Below are 20,071 nucleotides of genomic sequence, written 5' to 3'. Positions count from 1 at the left end.
CAATTTATTGAAGATAGATGGTAGTAAGGATATTTAGCCAAAAGGAAACAACACCCATTTGCAAACAACTGTTTCAGGGTTGGAACCCTTCATCAGTATAAAGCAGGAATCTAGTTTGTTGCATGAACAACCCCTTAAGAAAAAATGAGGGTGTACTGGGTAGACACTGCACAAGCATGGCATTTTAGAGCAGATTCCTGTGACATCGGCGCACCCCGGAACATCAATCAGAGTACATGGCCTTCGACAATATGATCATCCCGTGTTTGAAAGAAAATAAAGCCCACCCCTTTGACTGAATGAGAAGGTACTATATAACTACACACAGTATTTTGGGAGATGATTACGGTGCAGTTAGTGATGCACATTGCATCACTAACAACGTACTGGGGACAGTTTAGTTACTAAACATGACGTGACCGGTTCCCTGTAAGAATGCATACTGGTAACATATTTATAACATGCGTGTAAGCATCTTGTGTTCTTCTTGTCTACATTTCTTACTGTGTCCTGGTGGGTCCTCTGGTGCTTGGCTCTGTCACTGGAGTTGCTGAAGGCTTTTTGACAGCCGGGATGTTGACACACATACGGCCTTTCTCCAGTGTGGCTACGTAAGTGAATTTTCAAGTTTTCCAGCCTGGAAAATGCTTTATTGCATCCTTCAAACTGCAAAAAAAATTATAATACTTTATCTTTAGAAAAACAGCAAGAATTTAATATATACAGTATTTTAAATCTGAGGAGATAGGAGTAAATGTGGGGAAAGTAATTGTCCTCGGTTATTCTGGCCATACACAAGAAATTGGTGCAATGCCCAATATTTTACTAGTGAATGGAAAAATGTCATGCTTGCAGTCAGATGCTGAAAACAGTCTTAACCTGGTTCGGTGTGTGTAAGAAATGTCAGCCTGGTCCACTTATAACAGGTAGATGTAATGTTGATTGATTTATTAATATTGCCAAATAACTTTTTATACGAAGTAGACTCATATACCGTATATTACACACACATGTGCCCCCCAAAAAATTAAAAAGTGAGACATAGCTGTATGACACTAAGTTTCTCATTTAATCTTTTAAAGGGAATCTGTCACCTGAATTTGGCGGGCTATGTAAATGCCCTGTTTTCGGTCCGATGGGCGGTGTTTCTTCTTTTTTCCTCCACCCCATCCTTCCCCGATGTCCGCAATATTTTCCGGAATTGGAGTAGGTGTCCTCCAATCTTGTCTCGCGCATGCGCAGTATGCTTTGCCCATCTGCGGGCAAAGCCAAAAAGCATTACTGCACATGCGCCGGCGCACTATGTCCCGGAACACAGAGAAATACTTCAGGAACATAGTGCGCCGGCGCATGCGCAGTAATGCTTTTCGGCTTTCCCCGCAGATGGGCAAAGCATACTGCGCGTGCGCGAGACAAGATTGCATTGCGCAAGCGCGAACTATGGAGGACACCTACTCCAATTCCGGAAAATATTGGCGGACAGTGGGGAAGGATGGGGTGGAGGCAAAAAGAAGAAACACCGCCATCGGACCGGACACAGGGCATTTGCATAGCCTGTCAAATTCAGATGACAGATTCCCTTTAATATTGGAAATTTTGGTGATGCATTTGATGGCTAGAAGAATTTTGTATAAAGCTATGGTTTGTTTTAGGTTCCATTTTTACACATATGTTAACGTTACTTTTATATCAACTTTTATTATGAGTTAAATGCAGGAAAGTAAAGGTTTTAGGCTGAGAAAAATCCTCATACACATATGTGCAGCCTGTGACTCACTGTTAAAGTTTCTGCCTTCCAAAAAGTACCGTACATTGCCTGCATTAATAGTACGAAAAAGTGCAAATATAAAAAGTACCATACAGTGCCCGCATTAATAGAAGTGCCAAACTGTGCCCATATAAATATTAACATATAGTGCTCAGACTAATAGTGGCCTGCCATTACCAGTGTCACACGTTTTGAATATAGTAATACTAACAAACAGTGTCCAAATGAATATTGTTAGTCAGTGCCCATCTGAATAGCCAATGAGCCAGCATACCTCAGACTGGCAGGATTCAGAGCAAAGCAGAAGAGATGTCTGATTTCAGTGGCCAGACAGGGAGTGGATCCCCTACACCTGATAATCTGCAGCTTTTCACTTATACGTGGCTGTCAGTGGTTGATAGCAGAAGAACCAGATTGGAATTTGGCAATCACCCAGTTCTGCAATTCGGTTGTGATTTTAATAAATAAGTAGTGATTCCAGCGAGCCTTAAAAATAACTTCTTTATATGTGAGTTAAATAACTATTACTACAAGAGCTTAGAATGTAAAATATCCACTTTTGCCTGATTTGCATTTCAAGATTTATTGGCGATAGTTAGCTGAGTGCAGGGACATGCATCGCTATATTAAGAAACTTTTAATTAAACCCATTTGGGAATTTCACAGTCTTCTTTATGAAGATTCCTAAAAAAGGCAATGTTTGAATTAGTATTTGTGCTGTTGAATTATTTTGATCTTATGAGCGTTCATTTTACATGCTGCAAAAATATTTCATGTATTTGGGTAAGAAATACACTGAATAGTTTATAAATTATATGTATTTTTATCATAAAATTACATTGCAGTTTTACACTACTATATACCTATATACACTATATGGACAGAAGTATTAGAACACTACACATTACACTACAGGAGCTTTTATGGCCTCTCAGTCTACAGCCTCAGGAATTAATGTGGAGTAGATCCCTTTCTAGCTGTAACAGGTCTTGCTCCCATAGGAAGGTTTTCTACAAGATTTTGGTGGTGCCTGTTGGAATTTTGCCTATTTATCCAGTAGAGCGTTTGTGAGTTAAGAGGAGAGGAGAGGCTGGGCTCACAATCTCCGATCTAGGTCATCCCAAAGGTGTTGGATGCAGTTGAGGTTCGGGCTCTGTGTGGCTGGTCATGTTTTTCCACACAAAACTCCCCCAACCATGAATTTATGGACCTTTCATACTGATGAAGTGACCGAGGGCAAGTTCGCCCATGTATATCCATGATCTGGCTCAGCAAAACTTCCACACCCAGATTCCATTTTAACAAACATATCTTTACTGTTATACATTTTTCCTTAACACAGCGGAACACAGTAATAAACAATGCAAAATATACCTATTCACAGAATTAACGTGTAATAACAAACTGTCCCTCACTGGCCCTATCCACACGTTACCAGTCTCTTTGCTCCAGAAGGTTATCTTCCCACGCCGCAGGCCTGTCTGTCTCTGCAGGGATTAAACAAAGCTCCGTCTCTCAGGTCCAGACTGTAGTCCTTGGGGTACGGCAGGTAGGGGTGGAATATTCGGCCTCTCAACAGAGGACCCGCTTACAGTTCGTGGGCTCAGGATCTGTGGAGATGTCACCGCTGAGTGAATATTCGGCCTCTCAACAGAGGACCCGCTTACAGTTCGTGGGTTCAGGATCTGGAAGTCAGCTTTCAAGAGAGGGGAATCGTCCAGGCAATCTCCTATGTCGCATCTACAGGAGGGCACCAGCATACACAGACTTCTCTCTGCACAGAGAAGTTTCCCGGGCTCTCCTTCTCTCTCTCCTTCCTGGTCACATGACACAACAGGGGGGAGCTTAGCCAATACAGTTTGTTTCTCTGTAATCACATTCGGCATAGGTATAACTTCTGGCCACACGGGGGCAGTGTCTGTCACAGATTCTTCTATGTCAATGATCACAGAACAGTCAGAGCCGGCCAGCTCATTACACTGGCACAGTCACGGGGAACAGAAAAGTGCCTTCCCAAACTGTTCCCGCAAAGATGGAAGCTACAATCATCCAAAGTGTCTGGTGTGCAAAAGTATTAAGATATCCCTTCACTGAATCTAAGGGCCTACGGCCGACCCCTGAGAAGCAATTCCGTAGTATTTTCCCTCTTCCACCAAACTGTACAGACGCTGTCCTGGAAATTACCAAAACCAGACTCCTCCGTCAGATAGAGAAGTGTGATCCATCACTGCACAGAACACATTTCCTCCAGAGTCCAGTGGTGGCAGCTTTATACCAATCCAACCAACATTGTACTTGGTGATGTAAGGCTACATGCAGCTGCACAGCCATGAAGCTCTCGGAGGGGGCGCAGTCTTTGAACTGATGTTAAGTCCAGAGTTAAGTCCAGGTCTAGACTCTGCCATTATGGAGTCAGCAGAGCGTCGGTGACTTTTCTGTTCCTCAGCACTCGGCCCCCGCTCTGTAACATTATGGGGTCTCCACTTCATGGCTGAGTTGCTGCCGTTCCTTCCACTTCTCAATAATATCAGTCACAGGTAATGGGGGGAAGATTTAGGAGGAAGAAATGTCATGAACGGACTTGTTACCCCGGTGGACCGCACTGGTATCAGTGAGCTCTGCACCGCCGGGCCTTCTGTCACATGTTAGTAAAAGCTGACAGCATAGCGGAGGGGGTCGGAGGTTATACATCGAGGTTAGGTACTGGATGTTATACTCCGGGGGACAATGGGACTGAATAAAAAATTTGAATTCAATCATTAAGATGTGTGGCCCATTACATTTGTCCATATGTAGTTTATTTCCAGTGATATCTGAACCCCCACTTCACCCATTTACTATTTGCTCCTTGGCTTCTGTCCCCATGCTCACACCTCGGTACACATCTATTTAATGTATAGAGGCCATGAAACACAGAGAAGAATTCTCTCAAGGCCCCTAATGGGCGTGGAATGCAGTGAATATTCATTTCTCTTTGGCAGCTGGCACAGGAGTTAACCGCAGTCCGGCTCCTGCCTCTGTGACCCGCTGCCTCGCCGCTGCTGCTCTCCCACCTCCCCACCACAGCCAGAGCTGGTACATCTGGTCTATAAGACGCACCCACCATTTTCCTCCACATTTTTGAGGAAATAAGTGCGTCTTATAGTCCAAAAAATACAGTAGTTGACATTATTTTGATAAAATACAGTAAAAACCATCCAATTGCGACAATGTGTACCCAATTGGGACAATCCTATCACTAGCATTAAACTTCATCATGTGTTAGGAGACATCAATATAGATGGGGCAAAGCAGGATTCAGGACCGACTGTTCAGACTCCTGCCCATGGGAAGCTATATAGAAGAAATGCCAAGCTCAAAAAGGAGGAACAACTTCTCTGTTTCTATAAAGTACAGGAAACTAAAGCAAAACCAAAGAAATGAGCCGGAACATGCAAACAACATAGGGTACAAGACGACCTGAGTCCTGCTCTTCCCTCATCAATAATGGGATCCTCTGAAACATGGTGAGGTTTAATACCAGCGATTGGGTTCACATTGTCGCGGTGAAATGGCTTTTACACTTTTTTGATTAAAACAGTATCAACTAAGTCATCTATGTCATTTACATGCACTATTACTATTTTTTTTATTTACTTACTACAGGATGTTTTCTAATTTTGTTTTTATGTTAGGTCTTAAGGTACCGTCACACTAAATGATATCGCTAGCGATCCGTGACGTTGCAGCGTCCTCGCTAGCGATATCGTTTAGTTTGACACGCAGCAGCGATCAGGATCCTGCTGTGATGTCGCTGGTCGCTGAATAAAGTCCAGAACTTTATTTGGTCGTCCGATCGCCGTGTATCGTTGTGTTTGACACCAAAAGCAACGATACCAGCGATGTTTTACACTGGTAACCAGGGTAAACATCGGGTTACTAAGCGCAGGGCCGCGCTTAGTAACCCGATGTTTACCCTGGTTACCAGCGTAAAAGTAAAAAAAACAAACAGTACATACTCGCCTTTCGGTGTCCAGGTCCCTTGCCGTCTGCTTCCTGCTCTGACTGAGATCCGGCCGTACAGTGAGAGCAGAGCGCAGCGGTGACGTCACTGCTGTGCTCTCACTTCTCACTGTACGGCGGCAGTCAGTGAGAGCAGGAAGCAGACGGCAAGGGACCTGGACACCGAAAGGCGAGTATGTACTGTTTGTTTTTTTTTACATTTACGCTGGTAACCAGGGTAAACATCGGGTTACTAAGCGCGGCCCTGCGCTTAGTAACCCGATGTTTACCCTGGTTACCAGTGAAGACATCGCTGGATCGGTGTCACACACACCGATTCAGCGATGTCAGCGGGGCCTCAACGACCAAAAAAAGGTCCAGGCCATTCCGACACGACCAGCGATCTCGCAGCAGGGGCCTGATCGCTGGTACGTGTCACACATAGCGAGATCGCTACTGAGGTCGCTGTTGCGTCACAAAACTTGTGACTCAGCAGCGATCTCGCTAGCGATCTCGCTATGTGAGACGGGGCCTTTACCCTATGGATACGTCATCAGTACAAGCTTATCAGTTGATATTTGTAAATGAGAAACAATTTGATATGTTTTGCATTATTCCCCAATGGATATCATGTTAGTCTGAAATTTCAGAAAAGCCCCTGTATGGCTGTTACCAAAATTGAAACACTCCTGGCAATTTATGGGTTAAGCTATGCTTTAGAAAAGTGAAGCCTCAGACCACCATGGAAAATTCACAGTGTACAGAAGCGAGAAACGTAACCATAATCCCTTCTAATTAATCTAATCACAATATTTAACTAGCTGCGCTCCCACTGAAGCAGCTAATTAAGCCTTCTGCCATCAGGCCGTGTTTTGATTAAGTGATGCCGCCCCGGCCATTACAAACTTAATGCAAGATATACAATTAGAGTATACATTACGTCAGCTCCAAACAAAGATCCTATTCAGCCAGGCCAGGCACCACTCTTTCTCAGCTCTTTTGAGGGTTTTATTTTGGTATTAACAAATTATTCTTTTGCAGAGAGCGGACAAACGATAGTAGCGAGAATGTGTACTATCTGAATCGTTATACCATACACAAATTAAAACACGTCTGCAAATATCAGGCATTCACTCGTGAAACTTAAATAGTAAAGAACTATGAAATGTACTTAATTTAAAACTGTTGATTGGCACGATCTCAAAAATTGGGCTCTACAGTATATCCTTATTTTCTATGTCACTTTCAGATACCCGCAATGGGGTGCCTAATTAGTCCAGTATTTGGGTTACAATAGCAGGTCATCCCCAGTTCTTCTCAACCAGAATTGCATCCTAAGAATCTATAATGATCTTGTTGCAGATTTCAGCTTTCAGCAGAATCACCAACATTTAGACATTGTGTGTAAATGATCTGTTTTACTTGGGACATAGAGTAACCATTGTGATTCTTCATCACACCATGTTGGATTACAGAAAGAGAACTAACACACACAAGAACCAAGAGGCCGTATAATATAGACTCGGCAGGAACTACAAGCACAAAGACTAAAACAAATAACAACACCATCTGCTGTCTACTCAACACAGCTCCTCCACAACATAAGCCTACAGCTCTTGTATAAGAGATTAACAGATGTAAGGAGTTAGCTCAGTGGTTAGCACTGTTGCTTTTCAGTTCTCTGGTTCCAGGAATGAATGGAAACAAGGGCAATATTGGCATATTCTTCCCAATTCATATGTGTCCTTCAGTTTCCTTTGACACACCAAATAAGTATTGATAAGTGAAATTTAGGTGGTGAGCCACAATGGGCACAGAAAACAATGTGAGCGACGACAATATCTGTACATTGCTGTGCAATAAATAGCTTAAGCAAGTACCAGTGTTTGTAAGCTCTGTACTGTGACATCACTGTGTGCATTATCCCAGTGCATGTTATTACTATAATGTGACTTCAATGTAATCTCTTCGACTATGACATCATCACTGTTTATTACCTCTGTTTTGTGGCATCACTGGGCTTATTATCCCTGTGGTGGGATATCATTGTGTCTATTATCTAGATGCTGTAGAGTAGATGATAAGCACAGCCCGAGGGTGCAGGTGCCGAAGAAGTAGGTGCCCAGACCTTGAAGGGTAGTATAGGATATACTTGGCACACTCGTATGGGTCTGATGCAAAAAGTGTTTTTTATATACATACAGTATTCAAACGTTTCGGTCTACCAAGGACCTTCATCAGTGTGCTCTATGGAGAGCTAGAAAAAGGGTATAAAGCATAGACCCTTAAGGTACCTTCACATTAAGCGACGCTGCAGCGATAGCGACAACGATGCCGATCGCTGCAGCGTCGCTGTTTGATCGCTGGAGAGCTGTCACACAGACCGCTCTCCAGCGACCAACGATGCCGAGGTCCCCGGGTAACCAGGGTAAACATCGGGTTGCTAAGCGCAGGGCCGCGCTTAGTAACCCGATGTTTACAATGGTTACCAGCGTAAAAGTAAAAAAAAAAAACAGTACATACTCACCTGCGCGTCCCCCGGCGTCCGCTTCCCACCCTGACTGAGCGCCGGCCCTAACAGCAGAGCGGTGACGTCACCGCTGTGCTGTGCTTTCACTTTACGGCGCTCAGTCAGAGCAGGAAGCGGACGGCAGGGGACGCGCAGGTGAGTATGTACTGTTTGTTTTTTTTACTTTTACACTGGTAACCAGGGTAAACATCGGGTTACTAAGCGCGGCCCTGCGCTTAGTAACCCGATATTTACCCTGGTTACCAGCGTAAAACATCGCTGGCATCGTTGCTTTTGGTGTCAAACATGACGATACACGCCGGTCTGACGACCAAATAAAGTTCTGAACTTTGTTCAACGACCAGCGATATCACAGCAGGATCCTGATCGCTGCTGCGTGTCAAACTAAACGATATCGCTAGCCAGGACGCTGCAACGTCACGGATCGCTAGCGATATCGTTTAGTGTGAAGGTACCTTTAGGAGTAATATTGCATCAAGATAGTAGGATAAACAAGGGATCCTGAAATAGAGGGCTCTAAACCAGCCGATCGAGCCTTAGAGGAGGCTGTGGAGAGAGGAGACGGATGCGGTATCCACCGCAGGTCACAGGAACTGAAAGGTGTTGATTCTTCTTCTGTTGTTGATTTTACTTCCTGTTTACATTGTTTATAGCCCCAACTACATTTCCCTTAATACTTTGCCTGTGCAAACATGGACTCAGTCTGGTATGGGGGTCTGAAGACAAATTTGAGTTCATTATTTTATACTTTGAGGGATTTTGCATTGGATCCAGGCAGCTTGAACTGTTTATGTGTGACACTGTTATTTAGGAGGGGAAATCGATGACGCTATCTATGTAAGGAGCACTTTGCTGACACTGTTCATGAAGAAATTTCCAACAGCATTGCCAATCGAGGACTATTGCTATGGTGCATGGCCTACATTTGTTATTAGGGTTTACATTAAAAATTTCACTGCATCTTCTGCAAACCTGAATATGACGCTAGGTCAAAAACACACGTAGTACTTTTGCTGAGGATTTTCCGCATGGATTTCTGAGCAGAAAATCTACAACATAAATACAGTATAGTACCTACACGTTATGGGAAATGTCCAAACTTACAATTCTGAAATCTGCAGCATGTCAATTTTTTCTAGGGATTTTCAGTGCGTATTTCACCCTTTGTTTAAGTAGAAATCTTTGGCAAATCAACAACTCAATCCTCACATAACAGATTTTGCAGCACTATGTAAAATCCAGAGTAAATCAGCAATTTATGAAAACACCTTTACCAGTTAGCGAGTAATTCTTATTTCCATAGGCAATAGAAATGAAAATAATGTTCAATTATAGTACAAAAAAACCAGAATAGGCAATGAAAGATGATTACGGAGGATGGCCATGCAGGATCGGATGTAGCAGAATTGTGCAATGTACAGTAGCATCGTGTACACAATGTTCTCCGCAGCGCGTACATGAAATGCCATTACATCACTGAAGAATAAACCCCCTTGGTCCACTCATAAACTCCATGACTGTGAAAGCATTCCCCGAGGCAATAAATTTTGACCTGTAGGCTGGGTACCGTCCAGATGTATTCATTCCACATCATGCGGCTGGTTGTAATTATTTGCAGGCTGAGGTGAGATTTACAGTTAGAAAAGTTTGGGGAATGTTACATTTGGATTCCATTTTCATCTTCTGACAGATAGATGTGGAATATTTATCAATGATCTTTAATGCTCTTAATATAACATATACAATAAACATAAACATCATCTAATTAACTTATTAGTGATTATTACCTATCTACCAAATGCCTTAGTTATCAGTGCTAACCACTTAAAGGAGTTGTTCTGCCTGCACAGACCTTTACCATATGTCCAATTGGGGATATGGATATACTTGAATCCCCGCCCATGAGGGACAACATTGATATACAATATATTAACATGGTCTCCCTTTAATCTGAATTGACTCCATGTAGTGGTGTAACTTGAAGCTTTTGGGCCCCAGTGCAAAATCTCCAACGGGGCCTTAACTAACACAGCTTTTTAATAGTATTAGTCTTTTCATATAGGACAAAGGGACCTTCGGGACCCTCTAGTTTCCATGGCCCAGATGCGATTGCAACCCTTGTACCTATCATAGAATTCCCCTGACTCCATGTTATACTGGACCACATGTGATCAGGTAATCAACAAGTAGACAACCTCTTTAAGGACTACTTAAAAGGGTCTTTTATAAGTTAAGCTTAATTCATCTGGTCCAACTTTTATATCTTTACTGAAATTTTGAAACTTCAAAATATAAAAAAGTTAAAATAAAATTATAAAGAGAATTGATGCTAATAAACAAAAATATTAGTCATCAAAGTGAGGGCTGTTATACAATTTGAGAAATAAAAGCGAACCGGCATAATTTTACTCTTTTCATATACTTAAAGAGGTTGTCTGGGCATAGATATTCTTGACCTATCTACAGGATAGGTCATTCATAGCAGATCGGTGAGGGTCTCTCCTTGCCCCTCTCTTTTCTCAGTGTTAGGCCTCATTCAGACGTCTGTTTTTCTCACGTACAAGAAAAAAGAACGGATTAGTTTAATCAGATTTGATAAAGAGTGGTCGGAGTGTCATTGGCTTTTCTCGTGCATGGAAAAACAAAAGTTTACTCATCTTTTCCTGTGTGGCAGTCCGTGAAAATCAGACTGTTGTCAAATTTTTTCATAGGCCCATAGATTTACATTGCTGAATTTGATCTGACACTCGTATTAAAATCGGACATGTCTCCGCGATTTTGCACAGACCACTCGGTCCACAGAAAATCACGGACATGTAAATGGCCCCAATAGAATGAAAGTAAGTAAAAACAGCAGCACCTTGGATACACACAGAGCTCATATCCAGCATGTATTACTGGGAGGGGAACTCCCTCAAAAGAAAAAATGGAAACTTGGATCAAGCTACAAACTGCATATCAGGGGGTCTGAAATTAATGAAGAAATAATAATTGCACTACGTCTCAGTCTACAATTTTCACAACTAAAGGTATCCACTAACATATTGTCAAAATATTGTCTCCATACCAAAGGTGACCCTAGCCTTTAAAAATGTATTAAAAACAATTCTACTGCTTGTAAAATATTACCAATAAGTACAAAACTGAGGAGTGTCACTCTCCATACAAGAAATGCATTCATATAATAATTAGATCTTTATGTCCTGGTTCCCAGAGAAGGAAAAATGGCAGCTTGGACTTAGAAATTGAATGTTCAGTAAATATGGTTTTGGTGGGAAGGCGTCCGGTAGGTCAATTTAATTTTTTTTAAGTAAAGGGCATATTGACGGTTAAAACATTGATCTCCCATCCCTAGAATTGAGATTTGATTGATGAGAGTACCAGGCCCAGCGATCTATACAGGTACACATATGAGCTGTTGTGGTTGTGCAAAAAAATAAAAGAATTTATTCCCCTTGTTTCTACTTGTTAGCCATTGACCCGGAGACAGACGACCGCTGATTAAACATTGGTTGCGTTTCCTAATGATAGTCCTTCATTGTTTAATTCCTCAAAATCCCCTTTACATTTTTACATTTAGAATGCATTTTATATCTTAGATATAGCACAAAATAAAAAAATGCCAGTTCCCTTAAAGATCATTTACTTTTCCAAAATTTGTAGACCCATTGAATTGGATTATGTAGATACCCAGTGCATTTGATCCCACCATATATATTTTTAACCTTATATGAAAATGCCTTTGGAGTTGATGCCTCATGGTCCCTAATTTTAACACTGTGACAAAGTCCATCCATATTCAGTTGGCTGAACCTTCTGTCCCGACTGCAATCTCCATTTCTCCTCATAAGGATTGAGATGTAACTTCGTGAACCCCTTGCCTTATGGAGCAGATCATTTGTTTTGGAAGTAAAGTCCACACATCAATTTCACGGCTCACACTCGGATGGAGTGTATAGACCGAAAAGTCTGGATAATGTATGTAAGCGCCGGTTGAGAAGAAGGAGGTTATTCTGCTTCCATGTAAAAGCATATTAGATTTGCTAATTTCTCTTGTCTCAGACAATCAAAATTCCAGTTGTCTGGAACACTGAATCTAAGAAAGCAGGAAAATTAATCTTCAAACATGAAGGTCTAGAAGGCATTGCCTCATTATTTTGGTTGGACACTATTCTGATTATAATGCAGATAAATCTCAAATGCAATAAAACTAAAATAACACGCACTAAGTATGAAACATAACAGGATATTGCGGGGAGATTAGACGGTTTCCTCTTACTACTGCATGGCCCAAGTCAATGGACCTGGTGAGAAGAAGACAATATGAAAGTAGGGGGTGAATGTAGGATCTGGCAGTCATAGACTAGCCCGGCAAACCTTGAACATCCAGATGAGGAGGAACACAGTAATTGAGATCAGATGGAAAGATGAGCTTTTTACTACAAGGAATTACCTTGTGATCACTCTTTTTTGGAACTATCAGAAAGGGATTAAGTGGCATTTTGAAAGACCACAATAAATTGTCTCATTTATTTCCTGTTTTTAAAGAGTCTGCAATCCTTTATCTAAACAGTCAGTCATATTGGCCCCGATTCATCAAGGCCGATGATTTTCTTGCCGGTCTTGATGAGGAAGTGTACAGAAGTCAGACCCTTTTGATTCATTAAGAGGCGCACACCTCTTAGAGAATCGCTCCCATCAAAGTTTTTATCCTCTGAACATATTGCAGTCATCACATTACATAGCACTGTGTACTTACAATTGCTCATTTTGCCTTTCTACTCAGTAAATTCTTCTCTTTTTCATTCGGTCTATGACATCACATGCTTAATAACTGACTAGCTGGATCCTTTTAAGCTCTACGTAGAAAAAGGAGGTTAATTTTCCCTGTATGAGTCATAAGTCACTGCAAACGTCCCTGACAGGGGGAGGAGGTGAGGAGGACGTGGAGCTGGGATGCCAGGGACTTTGCAGTGTTGTAGAGTTGAAGAGGGAGATGTGTTATGATCCCAATGGTAGAGGATCTCAGGGTTTTCAGCAAAGTCTGCAAACATAAAAAACCAGCTCATAGGGAGGTGGTAACTGAGCTGACCGCATACCTGATCCTAGCCCACAACTAATAGCAGCCGGGGAACGTACCTACGTTGGTTCTAGACGTCTCGCGCCAGCCGGAGAACTAACTAACCCTTTCAGAGAAAATCAGACCTCACTTGCCTCAAGAGAAAGGTACCCCAAAGAAAAGACAGGCCCCCAACAAATAATAACGGTGAGGTAAGAAGAAAGGACAAACGTAAGTATGAACTAGATTCAGCAAAGAGAGGCCCACTATATAATAGCAGAAATATAGAAAGCGGACTTATGCGGTCAGCGAAAAACCCTACAAAAATATCCACGCTGAATATCCAAGAACCCCCGCGCCGACTAACGGTGTGGGGGGAGAATATCAGCCCCCTTAGAGCTTCCAGCAAAAAACAGGAATCACATTATGAACAAGCTGGACAAAAAACAGAGCAATACAAATAAACAAAATAAGAAAGCAGAACTTAGCTTATCATGCAAAAATCAGGACCAGTAGACAGGAGCAACCAGACAAGGACTGATTACATTGATGCCAGGCAATGGACTAAGAATCCAGGAAGTTTAAATAGGAACACCCAGGGTCTAACGAACCAGGTGACTACCAACCTGGGGAAAGAATATCCAAATGCCATACCGCTAGTGACCACAAGAGGGAGCCAAAAAGTATAGTTCACAACAGTACCCCCCCTTTAAGGAGGGGTCACCGAACCCTCACCACGACCACCAGGGCGATCAGGATGGGCAGCGTGAAAGGCACGAACCAAATTGGCCGCATGAACATCAGAGGCGACCACCCAGGAATTATCCTCCTGACCATAGCCCTTCCATTTGACCAGATACTGAAGCCTCCGTCTAGAGAGACGAGAATCTAAGATCTTCTCCACCACGTACTCCAACTCGCCCTCAACCAAGACCGGAGCAGGAGGGTCAACAGCAGGAACCACAGGTACAATGTACCGCCGCAACAAAGACCTATGGAACACATTGTGAATGGCAAACGACACAGGAAGATCCAAACGAAAAGACACCGGATTAAGGACCTCCAATATTCTATAAGGACCAATAAAGCGAGGCTTAAACTTAGGAGAGGAAACCTTCAGAGGGACATACCGAGAAGACAACCAAACCAAATCCCCAACACGAAGTCGGGGACCCACACCGCGGCGGCGGTTGGCAAAACGCTGAGCCTTCTCCTGTGACAACTTCAAGTTGTCCACCACATGATTCCAAGTCCGCTGCAACCTATCAACCACGGAATCCACCCCAGGACAGTCAGAAGGCTCAACATGACCTGAGGAGAAACGAGGATGAAAACCAGAGTTGCAGAAAAATGGCAAAACCAAAGTAGCGGAACTAGTCCGATTATTGAGGGCAAACTCAGCCAATGGCAAGAAGGTCACCCAATCATCCTGATCCGCAGAAACCAAACATCTCAAATAAGCCTCCAGCGTCTGATTAGTTCGCTCCGTTTGGCCATTAGTCTGAGGATGAAAGGCAGACGAGAACGACAGATCAATGCCCATCTTAGCACAAAAAGATCGCCAGAATCTGGACACAAACTGGGATCCTCTGTCAGACACGATATTCTCAGGAATGCCGTGCAAACGAACCACATTCTAAAAAAACAAAGGAACCAGATCGGAAGAGGAAGGCAACTTAGGCAAGGGCACCAAATGGACCATCTTGGAAAAACGATCACACACCACCCAGATGACAGACATTCCCTGAGACACCGGAAGATCTGAAATGAAATCCATGGAAATGTGTGTCCAAGGCCTCTTCGGGACGGGCAAGGGCAAAAGCAACCCGCTGGCACGAGAACAGCAAGGCTTAGCCCGAGCACAAGTCCCACAGGACTGCACAAAAGAACGCACATCCCGTGACAAGGAAGGCCACCAAAAGGACCTAGCCACCAAATCTCTGGTACCAAAAATCCCAGGATACCCTGCCAACACCGAGGAATGAACCTCGGAAATAACTCTGCTGGTCCATTTATCAGGAACAAACAGTCTGTCAGGTGGACAAGGGTCAGGTCTACCAGCCTGAAATCTCTGCAACACACGTCGCAAATCAGGAGAAATGGCCGACAAGATTACTGCCTCTTTAAGAATACCAGCCGGCTCTGAGACTCCAGGAGAGTCAGGCACAAAGCTCCTAGAGAGAGCATCAGCCTTCACATTTTTCGAACCAGGCAGGTATGAGACCACAAAGTCAAAACGGGAGAAAAACAATGACCATCGAGCCTGTCTAGGATTCAGGCGCTTAGCAGACTCGAGAGACATCAGATTTTTGTGATCAGTCAAGACCACCACACGATGCTTAGCTCCCTCGAGCCAATGACGCCACTCCTCAAATGCCCACTTCATGGCCAACAACTCCCGATTACCAACATCATAGTTCCGCTCAGCAGGCGAAAACTTCCTGGAAAAGAAAGCACGTGGTCTCATCACAGAGCAACCAGAGCCTCTCTGTGACAAAACAGCCCCTGCACCGATCTCAGAAGCATCTACTTCAACCTGAAAGGGAAGTGAGACATCAGGCTGGCACAAAACAGGCGCCGAAGTAAACCGGCGCTTCAGCTCCCGGAATGCCTCCATGGCCGCAGGAGCCCAATTAGCAACATCAGAACCTTTCTTGGTCATATCCGTCAGAGGTTTAACAAAGCTAGAAAAGTTAGCAATAAAACGACGGTAGAAATTAGCAAAACCCAAGAACTTCTGAAGACTCTTAATGGACGTGGGTTGAGTCCAATCATGAATAGCTCGGACCTTGACTGGGTCCATCTCCACAGCAGAAGGGGAAAAAAAAAAACCCAAAAAGGAAACCTTCTGCACTCCAAAGAGACACTTTGAGCCCTTCACAAACAAAGCATTATCGCGCAAAACCTGGAACACCATCCTGACCTGCTTTACATGAGAATCCCAATCATCAGAAAAAAACAAAATGTCATCCAGATAAACAATCGCAAATTTATCTAGATACTTCCGGAAGATGTCATGCATAAAGGACTGAAACACTGAAGGAGCATTAGAGAGCCCAAAAGGCATCACCAAGTACTCAAAATGACCTTCGGGCGTATTAAATGCAGTTTTCCATTCATCTCCCTGCTTAATGCGCACAAGGTTGTACGCACCACAAAGATCTATCTTGGTGAACCAACAGGCACCCTTAATCCGAGCAAACAAGTCCGACAATAGTGGCAAAGGATATTGAAATTTAACCGTGATTTTATTCAGAAGCCGATAGTCTATACAAGGTCTCAAAGATCCGTCTTTCTTGGCCACAAAAAAGAATCCCGCACCAAGAGGGGAAGAGGATGGACGAATATGTCCTTTCTCCAAAGACTCCTTTATATAAGAACGCATCGCGGCATGCTCAGGTACCGACAGATTAAATAATCGTCCCTTAGGAAACTTACTACCAGGAATCAAATCTATAGTGCAGTCACAGTCCCTATGAGGAGGAAGAGCACTGGACCTGGACTCACTGAATACATCCTGATAGTCCAACAAATACTCAGGGACTTCAGAAGGAGTAGAAGAAGCAATAGACACCGACGAGGAATCGCAATGAATTCCCTGACACCCCAACTTGACACAGACATAGCCCTCCAATCCAAAACTGGATTATGGGCCTGTAACCACGGCAGACCCAAAACGACCAAATCATGCATCTTATGCAGAACAAGAAAACGAATCACCTCCCGATGTTCAGGAGTCATGCACATGGTCACTTGTGTCCAATACTGCGGTTTATTCTCCGCCAATGGCGTAGCATCAATTCCTCTAAGAGGAATAGGATTTTCTAAAGGCTCCAGGACAAAACCACAGCGCTTGGCAAACGACAAGTCCATAAGACTCAGGGCAGCACCTGAATCCACAAACGCCATAACAGGGTAGGAAGACAATGAGCAAATTAAAGTCACAGACAAAATAAATTTGGGCTGCAAGTTACCAATGGCGACAGGACTAACAAACTTTGTTAGGCGTTTAGAGCATGCTGATATAACATGTGTAGAATCACCACAGTAAAAACACAACCCATTCTGACGTCTATGATTTTGCCGTTCAGTTCTAGTCTGAATTCTATCACATTGCATTAAATCAGGTGTCTGTTCAGACAACACCGCCAGAGGATTAGCGGATTTGCGCTCCCGCAAACGCCGATCAATCTGAATGGCCAGCGTCATAGAATCATTCAGACCTGTGGGAATGGGGAAGCCCACCATCACATTCTTAATGGTTTCAGAAAGGCCATTTCTGAAATTTGCGGCCAGAGCACACTCATTCCACTGAGTAAGCACGGACCATTTTCGAAATTTTTGGCAATACACTTCAGCTTCATCCTGGCCCTGAGAGATAGCCAGCAAAGCCTTTTCTGCCTGAATTTCAAGATTGGGCTCCTCATAAAGCAATCCGAGCGCCAGAAAAAACGCATCAATATTTGCCAATGCCGGATCTCCTGGCGCCAATGAGAAAGCCCAATCCTGAGGGTCGCCCCGCAAGAAGGAGATAACAATTTTAACTTGCTGAGCTGAGTCTCCAGACGAACGAGGTTTCAAAGATAGAAACAATTTACAATTATTCCTAAAATTCCTAAATTTAAATCGATCTCCAGAGAACAGCTCAGGAATAGGTATCTTAGGCTCTAACATAGGACTGCTAGTAACAAAATCCTGAATGCCCTGCACTCGTGCAGCAAGCTGATCCACACTAGTAATCAGAGTCTGAACATTAATGTCTGCAGCAGAACTTCAAGCCACTCAGAGATAAAGGGGAGGAAGAGAAAAAAAAAAAAAAAACTCAGAACTTCTTTTCTTTTAGTCCCACTTCTGCAATGCATTAACTATTCACTCGGCCTGGCATTCTGTTATGATCCCAATGGTAGAGGATCTCAGGGTTTTCAGCAAAGTCTGCAAACATAAAAAACCAGCTCATAGGGAGGTGGTAACTGAGCTGACCGCATACCTGATCCTAGCCCACTACTAATAGCAGCCGGGGAACGTACCTACGTTGGTTCTAGACGTCTCGCGCCAGCCGGAGAACTAACTAACCCTTTCAGAGAAAATCAGACCTCACTTGCCTCAAGAGAAAGGTACCCCAAAGAAAAGACAGGCCCCCAACAAATAATAACGGTGAGGTAAGAAGAAAGGACAAACGTAAGTATGAACTAGATTCAGCAAAGAGAGGCCCACTATATAATAGCAGAAATATAGAAAGCGGACTTATGCGGTCAGCGAAAAACCCTACAAAAATATCCACGCTGAATATCCAAGAACCCCCGCGCCGACTAACGGTGTGGGGGGAGAATATCAGCCCCCTTAGAGCTTCCAGCAAAAAACAGGAATCACATTATGAACAAGCTGAACAAAAAACAGAGCAATACAAATAAACAAAATAAGAAAGCAGAACTTAGCTTATCATGCAAAAATCAGGACCAGTAGACAGGAGCAACCAGACAAGGACTGATTACATTGATGCCAGGCAATGGACTAAGAATCCAGGAAGTTTAAATAGGAACACCCAGGGTCTAACGAACCAGGTGACTACCAACCTGGGGAAAGAATATCCAAATGCCATACCGCTAGTGACCACAAGAGGGAGCCAAAAAGTATAGTTCACAACAGAGATGACTCATGCAGGGAAAATTGACCTCTTGTTTCTACATAGAGCTTAGATGGATTCAGCTAGTCGGTTTTTAATCACGTGATGTAGACCTAATGGAAAAGAGAAGAATTAACTGGGTAGAAAGGCAAAATGAGCAATTATAAGGACACAGTGCTGTATAGTATGATGACTACAATATATTAAGAGGATGAAAACTGTGAGGGGAGGAGGAGGAGTGCTTCTTTACTGAATCAGAAACATCTGACAAGTGGTGTGAGCCTTGCCACAGATGTCAGTCAGGGACTGGAGTAAGATTTCTGGCGTAAGGATATTGATGGTCTGTGATATTTGTATAAGTTATCCTTTTAAAAAAATCAGGTTAGCAATTCTGGCATTTAGATACAGTGCTAACGCAGCAAACTGAATATCTGCTCTGGGCGAGGGAATATCTTTTTGTTCTCTGAAGCTTAAGGATTGATGACAAGTTTTGGAAATTGCAGCCTTTCATGATCGCTGATAGATGTGACTCGATGTACTTCAGAGGATGCAACCGTACAAGCTGCTGCTTGTTACATGCCACATTGCGTGCAGCCTCAGCCTCAGATTCCGACTATCTTTCCAAGGTGACCCAATAAATTCTAGCTGCTAGTCAACAGCAGTGGAGAAAAAACATTATTAGAAGCTATGTTCTTCTAACAACAGCACTAAATCACATTTCCAGCATTCTAGACTCATCTTTTTGTGCAAGTATCTTAAGTTACAAACAACCATAACAATTTAATTTTGTTTGTTTTTTCAGTCTGTTACACTTTTTAAGACGTTCTTCTTTCCTTGCAGTTGTAGGGATTTGGGGTACTGTAAAGCATGAGTACGGCTATCAGTATCAGGGAAGCCGGCACAGCAGGGAATCTGCACTGCATTAATACAAATTTTTATGATAAAATTGGAAACTCCTTGATCAGTCAAAAACGAGGTGACTGGGATGACTAGTCACGGGGGAAGGTGCCCCGAATGTGTGCATAAGGAGAGACCCATCAGTCAGGCAGAGCCAAGCAAAAAGAAGCCGCCGGGGACGTATCCTGTGACTTGCCATCCCAATCACCTAAC

The 20,071-nt window shown here is 43.2% G+C and overlaps 1 protein-coding gene across 3 annotated transcripts in view; it reads right to left on the bottom strand.

Annotated features, from left to right (window-relative positions):
• Positions 1-20,071, bottom strand: part of GLIS1 (GLIS family zinc finger 1) — a 130,994-nt gene that overhangs the window by 37,284 nt on the left and 73,639 nt on the right. For all 3 annotated transcript variants that reach the window (XM_077278653.1, XM_077278651.1, XM_077278652.1), the window contains exon 4: positions 505-666. In XM_077278653.1, coding sequence (XP_077134768.1) covers positions 505-666 — 162 coding nt within the window. The remainder of the gene's footprint in view (positions 1-504; positions 667-20,071) is intronic.

This window comes from Ranitomeya variabilis, chromosome 8 (genome assembly GCF_051348905.1).
Source record: "Ranitomeya variabilis isolate aRanVar5 chromosome 8, aRanVar5.hap1, whole genome shotgun sequence".
In the NCBI taxonomy this organism is placed as follows: Eukaryota; Metazoa; Chordata; class Amphibia; order Anura; family Dendrobatidae; genus Ranitomeya; species Ranitomeya variabilis.
The sequence above is the reverse complement of the archived record's forward strand: the minus strand, read 5'-3'. Positions and strand labels throughout refer to the sequence as shown.